Source organism: Natrix helvetica (genome assembly GCF_964273705.1).
Source record: "Natrix helvetica genome assembly, chromosome: 3".
NCBI lineage: Eukaryota > Metazoa > Chordata > Lepidosauria > Squamata > Natricidae > Natrix > Natrix helvetica.
Window position 1 is genome coordinate 14,874,058 of NC_138549.1, and position 19,280 is coordinate 14,893,337.

Consider the following 19,280-nt stretch of genomic DNA (forward strand, 5'->3'; position numbering starts at 1 on the left):
AAACTATTTCTTTTCACCTAGCTACCCTCCAGAGCTGCAGTAGGTTCATATGAAGACAAGAAACTGCCAACAGATGTATTCAAATTAAAAAAGAGGTAAAATAAGATAGAAAGGCAGATAGAAAGGCAGATAGAAAGGCAGATATAGATAGATAGATAGATAGATAGATAGATAGATAGATAGATAGATAGATAGATAGATAGATAGATAGATAGATAGACAGACAGACAGATATAGATAGAGTTTATCACTTTATTTTTCTTTGTCTGCAGGTGTATATATGTATCTATATATCTGAAGGATCTTTCTTCCTCCAGTTTAAAAATAATCTTTTTCTAAACAATATTTTATTCCTCCAAATTTTACACACTGTATAGCCCTGATCAGTTGATCAGACTATGCTGATTACTATTATTATAGTCCTCAATCTATAATCATTAATTCAGCAATAGTTCAAGGTTTTCGTTAATGAGAGTATCAGGGATTCAGTTAGGAAGGTACCAGAAACATTTCTGCAATTAAGTGGATTAAAAAAAAATCCAACCAGGTTGCATATTTGTTTTCATTTGGATATTAACTTGGATACCACAAATCTGAGAAGAGCATTAGCAACATCAGTAAAGTGGTCATGTCACTTTTTAGAACTGTCATTAAATGAACTGGTGGTAAATTGAAAACTACCTGTAATTCTCCTAGGCATAAATCATCACAACAAATTGTGAAGAAATGTTGCTTAATACTATTGTTCTTTCAAAATAATCCATTTCCCCAGAGAATATATATAATTATACGTACCTGTTTTAAAATTAAGCCTACCTTGACTCAGGGTTTTTTTCCCCAGGAGCAAAGCATTACATGGCCATCCATTCGTTTAGAAATTTAAATATTGTTTGCAATGTTGAAGCAAATGCTTGGTTCAGCATTTCTTAAGATAATGCAGCTAAATTATCCATGGTAAGCTGCATTGACTACCATTTCTCAACATTGCTTAGGAAAGATTCAAATGATGGGAATTTTTTTGCAGCTGAAACTTTCTAGTGCTGAAGTTCCTGAAGAACAAAAACATCTTATATTGCTGTCTCATTTATTTCAGTGTTGTTTGCAATAAAATGCAGCAAATGCGGCATCTAAAAGCATTCAGAACTTCAAGAAATAAACAGAGTCATTTCAGATCCAAGTAGTCATTTATCATGGTGTTTTTTTTTCATTGCTCCATAAAGAGACCATATATTTCTTACTTTCTGAAATTTTATAGAACTGTGGTAAAATTCATCTCTTGCCAGAATGAGATACTTTCTAAGTGGTAACTCAGGCTCTGTTAAGCTGAATAACAATGTAACACTTTAGTTATCAGCAATCTATCGATCATATTCCATTAAAAAAATCAATTAAGAGATTCTAGAACCTACTTCTATTAAGAATGCTGTACTGTATTTCAGCCTGCACTGTACATCTTGAAATACTGAAGATTACATGTGGTCTTTTTTCCCTTTGCCTAAAAGAAAACAGAAAGAGTCTCTTGTAATGAAACACTCAATGTATTCTTGAAATACATCAGTTTTGTAATTAAGTTATTAATTATTAGTCAACGTTTCTTAAAAGCATAAGGCTTAAATCTCTCATCAAATCAATGCTCAGACCTGTTCTTGTTTAGCTTCAGCAAGGTCACTATTATACAGCACTTTGAAATTCTCATCTTTGGATATGCAAAATGCTATATTCTAGGATGATTTGTGATGGGTAAAATAATTTAAGGAAATTAATGGAAGTATGTTCTATTCCTTCCAGTTCAGTTACTTATGATCTTTAGAAAAAGTGCTATTGGTAAGTAAGGAAATATTCCTGGACTACAGGAAAGAGGATATAGGAAATTGTACCAGAAAAGCAGGGTTCTTTGCTTTTGTTTTTTACAAATTTCTATCATCTGTTTTAGGATCCAAACCAATATTAAATGCTATCATCCCTCCTGCTCCTGTATTTTACGCTATGTAATTTGGCGCTTTCTCGGAAGAAGGTTGAGAAAGGGACAGGAAGCAGCAGGCAAAAAAAAAAAAAAAAGAACAGATCGAATAAGGCAAGCTCAAGTGACTTATCATGGTCATAATATAAAATACAAATCAAAAAGTCTTAGTAAAGAGCAAAGGAGAGCAACTTCCTGCTTGTTTAACAAATACAACATTTAACAGAATTAGGATAAATTATGTTTTCTTGGTCTAACAAGCTTCAAACTATGCACCGTTTTGATAGGAAACTCTTATTTGGATTCTTTGAACTATTTTAAGCGATTAATAACTAAAAAAAGTACATACCAGTTTCGCAACTCATTTTGTTACGTATCTTTAAGCTCAAGTCTTCTTCGCAGGAGAAAGTGATCTTCGATTCCCCGGGCGTGAGGAAGATTTGCTTCAATGCATGAACTCCATCTGACATTAGATTGCCAGTTTAGCAGTTTAAAGTGTGTTTCAAAAGATTTTAGTGCATTGTATATATGTAAACTGAGCATATGGCTTCAATGCCTTGTTTTCTGTATTGTTTTATTCATTATGAAGTGAAAAAATGACAGTGATTCAGCTCTTTTCTTGACGATTGGGGGGGGTTGGGATTGCCACTTGGAATGGTCTCTTGGAATTTTTTAAAAATCTTTTTAATTTTTTTTTTTTTTGCCATTATCATGGGCCGTGGGTATAATTTCATTATTATTGCTTTTTTCTTTTTTTTCCCCAAGACCATTCCATTTCTTTATTTTTTTAACATCTTAAGGTGATAAAGAGATATATGCAAAGCAGTCATACACTGTATCGTTAAAACTCATACGTAAAATACGTTCACAAATCCAACAAAAGGCTAGTACATAGTAAAGCCTAAGCATACTACTATGCAATATTATGAATACATAACTTTAGAGACTTCAGTTTAGTACTGTTATCTATTATTTCCGAAAACATTCACAAAGATCTTAAATGCAAATTTTCATTCCATACTTGGAATAAAACAAACAAACAAAGAATATTCTATGTTATAACAACGTTTGGTCATTTTGATGCGTGACCAATTGTTTTTAAATTACAAAGAATCCAAAGAATTCTGTAATGTTTCCATAGAATAAAAACATTGCATCTGTTCCTAATACGATGTCTGTAGCAATCATTTACCGAAATGTAAATGCAACCTGAACATCAATCACTCAAAATACAGGATCAATCAGCCGCTTGTTTCTTATCTGAAATCCATTTCTCTTTCCATCCAATTGTCTTGTAGTACAAATAGTCAAAAGTTCTTTAGGAAATGTTAATGCAATGTAGCTAAATCTCTAGCGCTGTCTCTGATCAGTTGAATCATCTTCTCCATGAACGAGATTCATTGTCATCATCATCTTCATCATCATCTTGAAGCAATGAGTCATCTACCAAGGATTCTTCCTGAAACTAAAAGAAATATTTAATGAGACTCTGCTGGAAGAAATACATCCATTAGAATCTGAAGATTATGCAAATCAGAACCTTGAAAGGATAGGCAAACACATTTTGTTTAATTTTTTAAAAAATCATCATTACTAAAGGCAGTCCTTGGCTTACAACAGTTCATTAAGAGACTGTTTGTAGTTAAAAAAAAAGTCACTTATGGCCATTTCTCCCACTTACAGCATCTCCAGGGTCATTCGATCCAAATTCAGATGTTTGGCAACTGACTCATATTTATCATGGTTGCAGTGTCCTGGGGTCTTCAATGAAAGTCAGTGGGGAAGCCAAATCCAATTAACAAGTTTGTAACCATGTTACAAACTTAACAGGTACAGTGATCTATTTAAGAACTACGGCAAGGAAGGTAATAAAATGGGGCAAAACTCATTTAACAACTGCCTCACCGAGCAACACAAAATTTCGGCTCAATTGTGGTTGTAAGTCAAGGACTACCTCTATTTATTTCATTCAATATACAGATATCAAACTGAAAAAGGATCTTTGAAAACCAAATAATATTTGGCGGGGGAGGTGGGGAGGCATTTCAACTATTTGTCAAGCTGTTATGCTGGTGTTTTACCTGCTGCCTTACCTGTAGTTTCAATTAGTAAATACCAGGCCTTTACTTGTATATAAATCTTGACCTGGTGTTTTAAATGACAAGCAAAACAAACCAGTGTTTGAAGACCAATACTATTACGGACAAATGGTTGTCCTCTTAAAACCTCCAGTGACAGAACACCTGGAGGCAAGCCATTCCAATGGTTAATTGTTCTGTTAGGAAATTTCTGTTTAGCTTTTTGATTTCTCCTTGATAAGTTTCCATCTACTTCTTGTCTTGCCTTCAGGTGCTTTGGAGAATAGGCGGAGCCCTCTTCTCTGTTTTGGAAGAACGTTATGTCACTCCTAGTCCTCCTGTTCATTAGACAAGATAGACTAGATATACCGCAATCATTCTTTATATGTTTTAGCCACCAATCCCCTAATCTTTATTTGTTTGTAATGTTGCTCTTCTCTGTTCCCTTTCTAGAGTCTCATCATCTTTTTAATATCATGGCGACCAAAATTAAACACAGCATTTCAAGTGTGGTTTATGGAAACGTGAATGAGTAATGTGGGAAAACAATTCTTCACATTTATATAGTATAGTCTTTATTGTCCTTGTACAAAATAAATACAATGAAATTGGTTGGACTATCCTCGTAGTCATATTGTTGCATACCTTTGGAAGTCACGCTGCCTAATAATCTCTCTATACATTTGAGATACAAGGATTGATCTATGGAAACAAATTTAAATTCTATGGAAAAGATAAGGCACAGGAGAGCCTGAATTGTATAAAAACTGGATCTTATATGGTGTGTTAGTGCATCAAAATTTCCTTTATCACAAAAAAATAAAATTTAGAAAAATATTTAAATAAATACATGTAGATTTTCTAAAATTTATATGAACTACTAGTTTGGAAATAGTCAATTTTAAAGAAAAAAATACAAAAGTAATTTCCCAGAGATGAAATACACATCTTTTAGAAGGTGCTTACACAAATGCCAGAGATTAAGACTATAAATAATAAAATAAATGACCTGACAATGGAACAACAACTCTGATAAAATTTATGGTTAAGTCAGTAGAATTCTGCACCCATAATTTACCCTATAACTGATATTTCTAGAATCTGATTGTTACATACATTTTAATATTCATATGTAACTTAATTAGCAGTAATGGTGGATTTTTATCTTTGTAAAAACCTGTAATTAAATCATGCTAAATGGTTGAAGAAACTTTGATTGGAAATCTATTACGTATATGCATTTATTGAAGAGAAAAAAATTCTACTCACACAACTTGTTCACTAAAGTGTAATTTAAGGAACCAATAAATACAGGATAAGAATATATAGGACAGATGTTTGATTAGTAATGTGAAGATGTAACTTCAATAAATGCTACACACACACTGTACAATTCTAGTAGTAAGATCATACTACAATTTTAAAAAGTGTGTTAAAACGTTATACAAAGACAAACTTTATGAATTTCAGAGCTTTCAATTTAGTACTGTTATCTGTGATTTCTGAAAAGATGTGCCTGGAGTTACAATGGTCACCAAGACTGCTGGGATTGCCATCACTAAGTGATATGATCACGTAACATCACACTTTATGCCAACATCCCTTAGTGATGGAGGTCCCAGTCCAAATTGTGGTTTAAGTCGAGGACTACCTGTGAATGCCATGTTTTTATGTTTCCTAATATCCATTTGTTACCAAGATAGCATTTTCTTTAGGAGATACTGCTTTCTTAAATGTAAAAAGGGTAGCGCCTCTCTTAAATTAATCAGTAGTATGCCTTCTTCAAACATTTATGATTGAGAAAAAGATGTAGCCTGTCCCAGAACAACTAAAGAGATAAACGTTCACACTCCTTCATCTTCTTGTACACTTACTTCCTCGTCATCTGGCTCGGTCTCTTCTGTTTCCACGGTTGACATATTTGTTATTGGCTTGTTCCATGCTAACTTCAGGTCTTGCCCTTTAAATCGAGATCCGTGGATAGCGGCCTAGGGGCAAAAAATATTTTTAGGGGAAAAAAGCACACACACACACACACACACACACACACACGTGCAGAATCAACTGCAGAAAAGGAAGAGAACCAAGGACCAGAGGAAGTGCGAGCAAGAACAGCTCACAAATATCCCCATGCGCCTAAAGGACTGCATTTATTATGCTACGTAGCAAGGCATTTAAAACGAAGTAAAATATATCAAGAGCCTTATGATATCTCACAGGGTGATGATGTCCCAAGGAAAAATAGTAAAAAAGCCAGAGGACAAAATGCAGTTTTTTTTGCATTCTTCTACTGATTTTATGGTTTCTATTTCTAGATTTTAATAGAGATAAAATAAGCCCCACCTTTGATTACAGAAATTCATTAAATGCAAGATAGGCTTAATTCTCCATTAAATTATTTCAAAGTTTATAATCAAGCGTATGAAAGTACTTTCCATTTTTACAACTCTCTTATATTGCACTTCTAATATATATAGTATATATTTAAAAAAAGAACATCAAATTAAACTTCTCAAACTTGCATCACACTGTATTAGACAGCCAACTTTACTGAATCATTTCCTTATTTGTGCTTTTCTCCAAAATACTGGTATTTATTAATATCAATATGACTACAATCCAAAACATGGCATCTTGATAACACAATGGGTTGATAAATAAATAAAAAATAAACTTCATGAATCTAATTCATCTTGCAGTAAAACATTTTATTTTCAGCAAAAGTCTGGCAATTGAATTGTTTAAAAAAAAATAAACCTTTGGGATATTCATGCCTTCAAGTGCCAGATACATTAAGTGCTTGCTTTGGAAATAGTACCTCCAAATTAAAGTAACATGAACTAGCATAAATCAGTGTTAGCATCATTCTGAAATAATAACTGCCATGGTCAAAAAAAGATTTATGGTATAATCTGAAAGTACAGCATAATGTGAAATGTGGAAACAATTACATGTCCAATGACATCTGAACATGAATTGTGTGATATTAAAGTCCCTAGGCATAAATTTTAAATCTGTACATATAAATTTATGATAAATTTTAAAAGATACCACAAACCTATTAAAATGCAACTCGGGAGACTTTTTTGTACATGGTCTTGTCACAACATCACAAAGTGGGATTTTAAACACTGAGTATATATGACATTTGCGCTTTTAAAAAACATGGTAATCTCTGAAAAAAATTACAGCAACATAAAAATGTAACATTTCGCAACTAGGGAATAATCCCAAACCTAAATGTATGTGATCATAAAATTTAACCTTTTTTCACTCAAGGCAGTAAAATATTCACTACCGTTCCTTCGAAGAAATCTCATGAAGCTGAAGCTAATTGAGAAATGAATTTCTACAGTCTCTTTTTCCATAGAATCAAATCTAGAATCCTAAGGTTGGAAGGAACTTTGAAAGCCTTCTAAGCCAACCTCCCAAGATAGGGAGTCCTCATACTGTCCCGGTACAAATGGTTGCCCAATCTTTTCTTGAAAACTTCCAGTGATGGAGCTTTCACAACTCCTAGAGACAAGCAATTGCGCTGCTTTCAATAGTCCTCATTGTCAGGAAATTCCTTATTTGCAGGTTGGATATCCCTCCGACAAGCATCTACCCATTGCTTCTCCTCAGGTGCTATGGGGAATGTCAACACTCTCTTCCCTGTGGCAACCCTTTTAAGTATTGGAAGACTATTATCAACTCTCTTCATATTCTTTAGATTTGCTCAGCTAAATATACCTAGTTAGCTGTTCTTTATACAATTTAGCGTCAAGATTCCTTACAATTTTAGTTGCTCTTCTCTGCACTTTCTAGGGCCTCAGCATCTTCTTCTTTTTCGTATCATGGTGATCAGAAATGGAGACAGTATTCTAAATGTGCAGTGTAGAGTGGTACTACAACTCCACTTGATCTTGTTACTCCTTCTGTTGATGCAGTCCTGGACTGTGTGGGCAGCTACACCGCATTGCTGACTCATATTTAAGAGACAATCCATCAGTGCACTTAGACCTCTTATAGGCAATACTGTTGCCTATCTTCATCTGGTTTTTCATGTCTTGATTCTATTTTTCTCACCAATTTCCAAGTTATATTTTCAAAAAATATACTGTGCAGGATTCAGTTTATTGACAAGTACAGACTTGAGTTGTATATATTTTATTTATTATCCTTCATTTTTAATTAGGCTACCCCATCTATAGGATTATATCTGTGGCATAATAAACTTGTTCAACATTTGAGCGAACTGTGATTTGGTGCTAGTAAGTAAATTATTAAATTCATACGATCATATGCTGTGCTTTTATAGCTCCAACATTAGGGCACAAATCTTTCCAAGTTGAATTTTTTTACCAAAATATCTTTAATTTTTGGAAGATAAGTGATTAAATATATTAAAATTAATAACATTATTAAAATTAATAACATATTAATATTTTCTAATTTTAGAATATTTACAAACTGGTGAAGAACAAAAGTATTTGATATAAGTAGCCTTAGAACTATTAAGTTTCATATTGGACATTCTTGATTCTTGATTTATTTCAACTGAAATAAAATGAAAAATGAAAGACATTCTTCATAGACGTCGTTTCCCACTGCCATTGCTCCAGGAAACAACTAAATGAATGCTAGAAATTATATTTTCAGAAATATTCATAGCCAACATTCATTTTCCCTTCTGGTATCTCAAATTGTGATTCAAACATCTGAGGTGATTGCCTAGAAATACTATTTTATTAGATCTGATGTATTTAATTAAATAATTTAAGCTATAATAATAATATTTAATAGAACAAGTACTGAAAGTACAACTGCCCGAAATGAAGACTTTACATACTTTTATCTATCCCTCCCTCCTTCCAGTGCTTAGTATAAAATACCCATGATACATAGCACATATATTTGCAGAACTGTCTTGAAAAGATTTAGTAACTGTCCTAAAAGTGAAAAGGATAGGAGTTAATCAGATTTTGGAAGACTGCAATGCTCCAAAGACAGGACATATGAAAACATTTCACTTTCAAATATAAACATATTTGAAGAAAAAAAAAGGGCAGGGATATACTTACTGCTTCTGCTTCTGCTCTTGTTTTGAATGTAATCACTGCATGGAGAGAAGAATCATCTATCTGGCAGTCTTCAATTTCACCATATTGCTTTTAAGAAGAAAAAAAATTCTCATCTAGGCAACATATTTATTCTTTGCTAACTTTAAGATAAGAGCATTTAGATACAATTTGTACTGATAATGATTCCAGATCTAAAATAACTGTAGAACTGTGTTTTTTTTAAAAAAAAGTTAAGTATTAAAAATGGTTTGAAAGGAAATTGAATATAAGAAAAGTTTAAACATTTTTTTAAAAAAAAACCTTGCAAGATAACGTTATCTGTTCATAATCTGCCTATTTGGGAGCAACCAATTCAGAGCAATCTCTGAAAGCAAGCAACCAAGCTCAGAGAGCACCAGGTTTACACCCTAAGTCAAACAAGAGGATGCAAGGTCTACTTCTAGGATTTATGATGTCATGATGTATGGATCAAAGGCACAGACTGTATATCATGGAGTATGAATCCAATCCAACCCAATCCAATTCTTTATTACAAATCAGTAACCAAGATGGAGTTTTTCGTGCAGCTGTTGATAAAAATAGGATCGTCAACATCCGATTATGGATATGGCACAAGAGAGAAGGACTCAAGATAGGCTTCCTTATTTTCATTCTTTCCCTCATTGTTAACAACCATGCAAACCTGTCATTTCCTATCCTGTCTTACCCTTTTTCCACACCTGCAGAAAAATATGGCAATTGTTGTCAAGTCTAAGGAACATCTGAAGAAGTTCAACAAATTTAACTTGGCCTGAGTATTTCATCAGTCACAGTGAAAATGTCAGAGGTAACACACACACATGCACAAAAAAATCACACATACATGGTAAGATTAGCAGAACAATCAGACAGGCAGTTCAAGCTTCTTGGATGAGAAGCGAAAGGTCTTCAAAGGAAAAACCAAGAAAGTCCAGTTGCCTCTTGAAAAAAGCACCTTTAGGACAACCATTACCTGGATGACCGAGAATCTCCATAGATAATTAGACAGGTACATACCGCAAAATGAGGAAGGAGATCTTCCCTGTCATTCTCCGTAAAAGCTGAGATTTCAAGGGCTCGAGGACGATGATCCACCACAGCGTGAACAGAAAGACTTCTTCCTCGACCCCGGCCTCGAGAGCCCCTACCTCTCCCACGAGATACCCCTCGACCTCGTGCGTGCATTCCCCTCCCGCGGCCAGAGGAAAGAATGCCTCGTTTTGCTGCCTAGTAATAATAAAAAGTGTTCATAGAGACCTAAATGAGATATATTCTCTGCCTGCATTTTCAACTTTAGAACAATGCTCTGCATTATGTAATTTATAATCATACGTATAGCATCACCATCTTTGAACTGTAGATGGCGCTTACAGATTGATGCTGTAAGGTTGGCTCATGAAATTAAAGCAAAGGTGACTCTGTTAACTGGGTGACTTTAGATCACCTCTTCTCTCTCAGCTGAATTTTCCCAGAGGTTTCTTGATGTGAGAAAAATTAAGAAAGGGAATGCTAATTATGCCACACTGAAAGAAAAAGGGGGTTCAAATCTAACCCAAATCTTTGTCATTGATGGTTTAATTTTCCTTGATAACATGTTTTCTTAAAAGAAAGTGAAACTAAAGCAAATATATTCAAAATATGCCTGCCCAAATATACATGCCATAGACTGAGCCAAAATTCAACTGAATGAACTGCAAAGGTATGTCTCTCTGTGTATGTGTTAATTTTTTAACACTTGTCTGCTGCATAATGGATGGTTTACGGAATTAATGAAAGATACACCAAATTGTGCTGTTATTTGTCACTTAGATTCCCTTTATAAAACAGCAGAACCCACATCAAGCTACATTTAATAAAGATTTCTGTTAATATATATTTCTAGTAAGAAAAAGGGGCAGTGAATCATAAAGGCCAGGAAAATAAGTGAGAGCCATTTCAATACTTCTAAACACCAATAGCACCATCTATGGGTACATTGTAAAAATGCCTCCTGTTAATAGTGACTTAAGTTAAAGACAAAATTGCTGAAAGACAAGTGAACAGAAATATCCACGTCCAAGACCTCCAATAAAAACAAAAGTTTTACGGTGATTTCTGCTTAAAACAATTTTTGCATTATATAGACAAGAAGTGAAACATCTACAATGTTAACCAGCAATAGTAAAATATACTTACTTCAAGCTGCAGTTCTGTATACCTTCTCCTTAATTCAGTAACTTCTTCTCCAGCCTGCATTTTCTTATATAAGTCCAACTCTGTATCCAATAGTTCTTTCTGCATCTAAAATGTTATGGAAGCAATTTAGTTTGCATTTTCTAACTCATGCACAAATACCAGATGAAATAACTAGATTCCACAGGGCGTAACAAGGATGCTATATAGAAAAAGAAGTCCCCAACAGAGGTTACGCACATTAGCAGAACACTAAACATAATTGCTTTTAAATCAGTTTTAAATGAACTACTTTTATTTTTCCAGATTCTTAATTATGATTCTATGCTGAAAATTAACTCCAGACAAATTATTTGCTTGCTTAGCAGTATTACTTCAGACTGCTAAGCAAGCAAATAATTTGTTTGGAGTTAATTTTCAGCATAAAACCATAATTCACAATCTGGAAAAATAAAAGTAGTTCATATGATGCAGAAATATTCAATAATCTACCAAGTTATAAAGCATTCGACCAGTATGTGAAAACTAATGGGTTAAAACCCCATTCAAAAATCTGGATTGAAAGAGGGAACATTTTTTCCCATTGTTCCCCGGAAGGTAAGAATGAATTGTAAACACTCACAAATATATACATACAGATGTGAAAAATGAAACTAATTAAATAAAAAAGAGATAAAAGAGATCTGAAGAGAACAAAATGGGAGCCAGTTTGGTCAAGTGGTTAAGGCACCAGGATAGAAAGCAAGAGACAGTGAGTTCAAGTCCCGTCTTAGCTGTGAAAGTCAGCTGGGTAACTTTGGGCACTTTCTCTCAGCCCAGCAGCCTCACAAGGTTGTTGTAGTAAGGAAAATAGAAGAAAGGAGGTATGCTGGGTATGTTCACCACCTTGAGTATTTGTAAAAAATAATAAAGGCTGGATACAAATAAATAAATGTAAAAAATTTTTTTTAAAAAAATCTGTATACCTGTGTCCTTGTTTTCATGCTTTTTACCGGAGTGCTTGTTGAGGAAACTCCTTTTAATTCATCCTTTAACTTGGTGATACTGTTGGTTAATGTCTCCAGAGTTTTCATGATTTCAGCTTTGTCTTCTAACTTCATATTTTTATTTTTCTCCAGTTTTGAAATCAGCATCTAGTGGAATTATCGTGTTAGTAACAGGAATTCTTTATGAGTACTTTCCCCACACATAAAAATATTCATTCTAATACCAATGTGGTTATGTTTTCACAGAGATCCTGGATCCAATTAAATGTTTCAATTTTTAAAAAATCATACCAATCAACAATTAAAAAAGAGGGGGAAATGACCATTTACTACCAAGATCTATTTTATTGGCTTACTTTCTCAAACAAACAAAAAATCTGTTTGAAAAATTCATTCACAAGAAACAAAATAAAACTAAAATTCTTTCAAACTCACAAAGCTTTGCTAATGTCTTACTCGTATTGAAAATATATATATAATATCTTACTGGAATATGAATATTGGTAGTCCTTGAGCAACTGCCTCATCAATGTCTGCTTGCAGTTATGAGATGAAAAAATAGCTTTGCAACTTATGCCCACATTTACAATCCTTGTGGCTTCTTTCTCTCATGTATTTGTCTATACAATCAGTACACGTTCCCCTGTGTCTGACATATTTTTCTTTCTTACCTCCTCACAGGTAGGAGAGATTGCCTAAGCTAGCCCTGAGCTGCTTTTCTCTGCAGCACAGTAGGTGTCCCTAAAAAGTGCAAGTTAAACTCAGATCTAGGACTTTAATTAGCTATTAGAGCCATCCAGGTGTGCTGCTGCCCAACACTGACAAGACTCTAATCAATTTTATACTGAAGGCTTTTTTGCCTTTTAGGCAGCTAGTGGTTTGTAGCTACCAACTTGCTAGGCAAAGAGCTGGCCCTAATGTATTACTTTAGATCTGTATTTCCCATTGTATGCCTGCTTACTCTCTTGTAATCTCTTCCTCTCCAATAAACTATAAACATATTTTTTTCTTGCTAATAATCGCAGTGTTGGGATGAGCATTCCAAAGGGTGGGAGAGTAAGGGAAAAGGGCTATAAGATTTGCCCTTCTGTCCTGCTTCTTTGTGAGTCAAGTTCCAAAAACTTTCCAGATTGTTTGGGTTCACCCAGTGGTTTGGGGTTGTATCCATCTGACACTGTAAAGCAAAGGAAAGCTGAAATAAAATAGTAAGCACAGTTGTATTCATATGATTTTTCACTTAGTAACTGCTTTTTTTGATGACTGAGTTACCATCCCAATTGCAGTTGCTAAATGGGGACTGATTCTCTCTCTTTGTTCTCTGATTTTTCTTTAACTAGCTTTACAATACAATTTTTAATGACATAAATCTACCCTTATATCTTAAAGGTACATATTTGACTACTAGCACTCTATTACCTTTTGTGTTTCAATATGTTTTTCCAGGATCTCTTGTTTTTTCTTCCTCACATCTTGCTGAAGTCTTAATGCCTCCTAAAAATATAAAAATCCCAGGAAGAATCTCAATACCTTAACTAATACCGCAATAACTAAAATGCCTCCAACTATGTGTGTACAAGTAAGGTACACACACACACACACACATTTTAACTGTTACAATTTTAATTCATTAAATATTTTTAAAATTTAAAATAATCATTACATATGGAAAAAGGTCCAAACCATAATATTATATTTTCACTAAATTAATACACATAATTATCTAACCATCACTATATCTGAAGAAGGTATCTGTGCTAGACATTCTCTTCTGGTTAATGTATGGGATATTTGTTCAACTTATATGCAGACAAGCAGTAATTTAAAGGCATCCTTGGAGGAAACTGGGTCATCAATTCATTGAACAAAATCAAATATATTCAATTCCTATTATCGTAAGAGTCTATAATTTAACTTGAGATTTAAAGAACCCTAAAAATCTAGCAAAAGAAAAGAACTGTCCATAATTGAAACATGTATTCTTCAACATGAGATTCCCATCATGGTGGTATCATTGTGGAATTTGTGGAAAGATTGTCCACCATGTCCATTCTCTGGTTCCCTAGAAGAGCTGCATAAAGCCATGCCAGAATAGTTTAATTGGACATAGTTATGAGGCCGCTGCTATACTTCCATGGAAGTTTTATATGTCATTACATGGATTGTCTATATGTTTACTTTTCTTCATACACTACATAATAATAATAAAACTAGAAAACCCAGGTGCCTCTTGAAAAAGGCACCTTTGGGATAATTGTGGAATTGTAACAGTATTTAATATCTTCTTAAATATAAGATATATATCTTATATCTCAGTGTTTTATTGCATTTCCCATTGTTTGGGATCTAGAAACTATATAAATATTATAGTTCAATTATATCTCATTGGGTAGCTAAAAGTAATCTTGAAATATAGCAAAACTAATATCATTTCTAATATATTGGATTTTCAGGATATATAGTCCATGAGGAAAAAACAAACAAATAACACCAGGACTTTTATTCTAGTGGTTCCAGTGATAACCGAAACCACCATTTTAAAATTATTTGTAATCATGATTGCATGCTGTGATTGGAAGACTACACATATATACATGCACACACAGTTTCATATAAATATATTTGAAATAAGCATATATTTATATAAAAAGAAATTCATAGGAAGAAAGAAGTCTTTGAGTGCTCCCAATCATAGTTAGATCATAAACAATATGCTTCAACAAGAAAAATGTCCTTTACCCATAATCACATTAAATATACCTGTTTTTTCTTCTGTGCTTCATTGGAATCTAACAGGGCAGTATTAACAACAGGCAAAGTTTTCTGAGCTGCCTTCAAAGCAGCTGGATTATATACTGTTTTTGTCAAGCCAGTAGAAGTTGACAACACCTGTAATAGAAAAATATTTCATTAGCACGTAATGAAGTAGAAACTCTCATGTCAAACTCATGTTACCTACATTCATCAAAGTGTTTCTTACTAATAAGATACAAAAGACTGCTTTTACCTTTTTCATGTTATTTGTGATCGTTCTATCTTATAGTCCAGGAGTTTCCTAGAAGTTTTCCATCTTAATACAGACAAGATCTGCCCTCTTATAAGGAACAGCCATGATCTCAACATACATTGTGAGGTCAAAGGTTTATTAATAAAATAATAATATATAAACGTGTTTATTATAATTACTAATTACTATTTTGAATTCAAAAACAGTAAGACTGGGAGTTAAAGGCAATTTAACTGAAAGCTAAAGGGTAATTTTAAAACTTGTAAAATCAGCAGTCAGAGAATGATTTTCCTACCATATATTCAGAAAACCTCTGGTTTCTTCAAAGTAGAAAACATGGAAATTTTAAAAAGGGGGTTGTCTTATTTATTAATCAAATGTACATAGCTGGATATCTCATTAATTTTTCTTACAGCTCCTTCCGTATTATAATATATTACAATTTATGGAAGGAACTGTAAGAAAGAGCTAATGAATTTTATATATTAAAAGGATATATTGAAATTATGAATTGTGGCTTGTTATGGGAGTTAAATAAGTTTTCAAAATAATCTCCAAGAGTTTCATGCCTTAAATGCCTGCTTTGATTAGTCTTTTGTTTATTTTTCCTATGCTAATACTCTCTTACCAGCTTCTTTTTTCCCAAAAGCCTATGGACATTTTATCCAACTTAAATCATCCTGGATCACTATATGCATATTGGACTCATCAAGACAAAAGAATGTAAACTCACAAATAAAAGGCAGCAAGCTTTTAATGTGCAGTTTATAACTATATACTCACACTATTCAGTATCTACCTACTCTATTATCCAATATGCAAGGTAAAATAAAACTGTACTGAGTAGGAGTATCATCCCAATACTGAAAGTCACATAACCACAAATGCCAAGCAAAGAGATGGAACCATTAAAGCAAAATATAACATAGCCTAGCAGGCATCATCTGGGTGCTTTGGGCTAGAACTCCCCTAATCTCTTCCTACCAGCAATGCTGACAGAGGTTTATTAAAATGTTAATCCAAAAAGGGTGCTCTTGCCAAGAGCTTTGGGAATTGCTACAGCAATTTCCTAGCATTACTACACTAGTCAGTTTTGCTCTAACAGATGCTGCACCAAATTCAACCTGGTTTTGTTAACCACCATCTCGGCATGCAAATCCATCTTGGCATGCAACTCCATGCCGAAACAGCAACTATTTAGGTTTCACTGATGATGCCTATGTGAAAAACAAGCATGGTTAGTAGCATTTCAACCACCTTCATGTCAGAGCTGTCATGGTTTTAAAGAAGCTGACAACTATTTTGCATTTATCACACATGAGCATCTGCTTTGAAGCTGACTCAGATTAATTAGGAGACAGTTTGCTGAGCATTATAATTTTCTTACCTTTTCTGTAGTTGGAATAGATGGTTTAGGCACAAACCCAAGTCTATCCTTTACAGACAGTTTGGTTACATTCTAGGTGAAGAGAAAAGGGATCTGCTTAATGTTTGTACTACGTGTTTTTAAATACATTTCGTCTCACTATCAAGGTACTTATCTAAAACCCAACCAATTCCATCAAGATAAATAGAAGATTTTAGATGGGTTTTGCAAAACGCCCATTCCCTTCATTTACAGCATTTTGGGGCATACTTCAAAACGTACAGTATACAACTTTCTGCTGGATCAAATACCAACTTGGAAAAAAATAAAGCTGCAAGCTGATTTAAAAACTAGTGAGCATACAATGCAATAAATAATGAAACAGGGCCTATTTTGATATACCATTTCCATTTGCTGCATAGAAAACAGAAGAGCAAAAAGCAGTGATTCATTAAAACTCACGGTGGCTGCTCAAAGGAAAGTTATGGAAGTCTATCATCCACAAGAGTTTCGGCAATGCAGATAGTCCTCAATTTATGATATGCCACCCCCCAAACTGAAATGTTTCAAGTTTTGTTTATACACCCAACTTTCTAGATTGGCCTCCCCCCACCACAAATTCATGTAACATTTGTTTTACTAATAAAGTTGCTTTAATTAATTTTGCAACGAGCTTGTGAGCCATTATATCCTCTCTTTTTTTTTCTTTTTTTTTGCAATGGGGAATTTTCAAAGATAAATAAATGAATAAAAACCTTACTTGAGTATTAGAACGCTTTAATTCTTCAGAGGCAACAAGATTAATTCATCCCTTTAAACATTTTTGGTTATTAATTAGAAAGCACTCTAATGAATCTGTAAGGTGGCCTTATCAATTCAAATATGCCATTTTATTAGACATGCGAATTAAACATAAAAATCATTTCTTCTTTAACGTCTTCAGTTTACCATTTATATTGAACAGGTGCTTCTGACGGAGAAGAAACTATACAGTTTGGTTTTTCAGACTAAGAAAGTTAAGAGTCACATTCACCTGAACAATTTCTGCACTGGCACTCTGTGCTTCAGCGGGTTCAATGTTACTGATAGGCACCGGACCTAATCGTTCCTTGACTGACTGCTTCACAACTGGCAAAATGGGCTGCTGGACTAAAGGCTGAATGACCTTAAAAAGGAAACGAAATCTTCATTATAGTTCATAAATATTTCAACTCCCAGTATGACTGGCTTCTAGACATTTTACCATTATTCCTTTTTTCGTGATGCTCTCTAATCCAGTGTTTCCCAACCATGGCGACTTTAAGTCCTGTGGACTTAAACTCCCAGAATTCCCCAGGCAGCTATGATGGCTGGGGAATTCTGGGAGTTGAAGTCCACAGGACTTAAAGTCGCCAAGGTTGGGAAACACTGCTCTAATCTATTTTGGCATAATTATATTTTCAGTAAGTTTCATAAGGCCGTAGTCCTGAAACTACTCAGATTAGTTAAATCTAAAAACAACAGTTTAAGAATAAGTGTTCTTTAACCTTTCCTCTCTATGCTAACAATTTCTGTATGACTGTATTAATATCCTCAGATTATCTTTCCAATAAGTAATTATATGGTTCTATATAATATTTCAGAAATGGATTAGGGGATGAGTGTTGTGCAGTTTATCACAAAAATATACTCAAAAGTTTACAAATAATATTTAAGAGCCATGCATGCTTAAATATGTGTTTTACAGAAGTTGTTGAGCCTCATGAAACATCTTTGTAACATTCATAAAATAAAGCAATCTTATTATTTTTTTAGGCTTATATATATGAGGGGGGAGGGATGTTTTAATGAACAGCAGAGACATTTTCGGCATAAGACTGAGAGAAAGCTGAATTATGCACAATATTATTATTTTTTAAATGAAACTAGGAAGGGCAAAGAACATCTTACAAGAACAATCAGGTACTAAAATGCTGTAAGCTCTAACTGACTGATTTTCTTACAGTAAAACAATCAAAATATTTAACTGATTTATATTCATAAGCAAAATTCTTATTCAAAAAAAAATATTGATTTCTTATTATTGATTTGGAAAATTCAAGATTCAAACTTCTTGAAAACCATGCTAAAGTAGATATTTAGATTAAAAGAGCTATCCAAATTAGTCACATTTTATTCTTTACCTTCGGAACTGAAGTTGTAATTGGGGGAGTACTGCCTTCTCTATGCCAATAGACTTTGATAAATCGATTATTTAAGACTGCTTCTGTACTCGATATTGCTTTTTTAGCTTCCTCATGGGTAGCAAACTGGATGAGGGCACCTTCTGGATCTCCCTGGTAGGCAACCTATGATTTTTGAAGGAAAGGCAAACACAATGTAGAGAGATGCAGAGTGAGTCTTCTCAAAGAAGCACAAGATTGTCAAGGAATGTCATTCAGAGAATATTCAGATTATTAAGCCACTTAAGAGTTCAAGCAAATTTTACTAGAAATCTCATAAAATATAATTTTTAAGTAACCTGGTCTAATTTGTAATTCCTAGTCGGGAAGTGGAGAAGAATATTCAGAATGTACATTTCTGGGCATTTTACTGAGCATGTTTTTGGTACAAACAAACCAAATTTTCTTGCAATTTTTAAACACTCCCCCCCG

At 33.8% G+C, this 19,280-nt stretch overlaps 1 protein-coding gene across 2 annotated transcripts in view; it reads right to left on the bottom strand.

The window, feature by feature from the left end:
- Positions 1-2,590: 2,590 nt before the first annotated feature.
- The window catches only part of RBM26 (RNA binding motif protein 26), a 41,429-nt gene continuing 24,739 nt past the window's right edge, over positions 2,591-19,280 (bottom strand). For both annotated transcript variants that reach the window (XM_081946258.1, XM_081946259.1), the window contains exons 12-22: positions 18,810-18,974; positions 17,681-17,812; positions 16,669-16,740; positions 15,035-15,163; positions 13,694-13,768; positions 12,257-12,424; positions 11,295-11,399; positions 10,137-10,346; positions 9,102-9,188; positions 5,913-6,026; positions 2,591-3,425 (exon numbers count right to left, since the gene is read on the bottom strand). In XM_081946258.1, the coding sequence (XP_081802384.1) occupies positions 3,336-3,425; positions 5,913-6,026; positions 9,102-9,188; positions 10,137-10,346; positions 11,295-11,399; positions 12,257-12,424; positions 13,694-13,768; positions 15,035-15,163; positions 16,669-16,740; positions 17,681-17,812; positions 18,810-18,974 (1,347 nt within the window). In that variant the 3' untranslated portion in view covers positions 2,591-3,335. The remainder of the gene's footprint in view (positions 3,426-5,912; positions 6,027-9,101; positions 9,189-10,136; positions 10,347-11,294; positions 11,400-12,256; positions 12,425-13,693; positions 13,769-15,034; positions 15,164-16,668; positions 16,741-17,680; positions 17,813-18,809; positions 18,975-19,280) is intronic.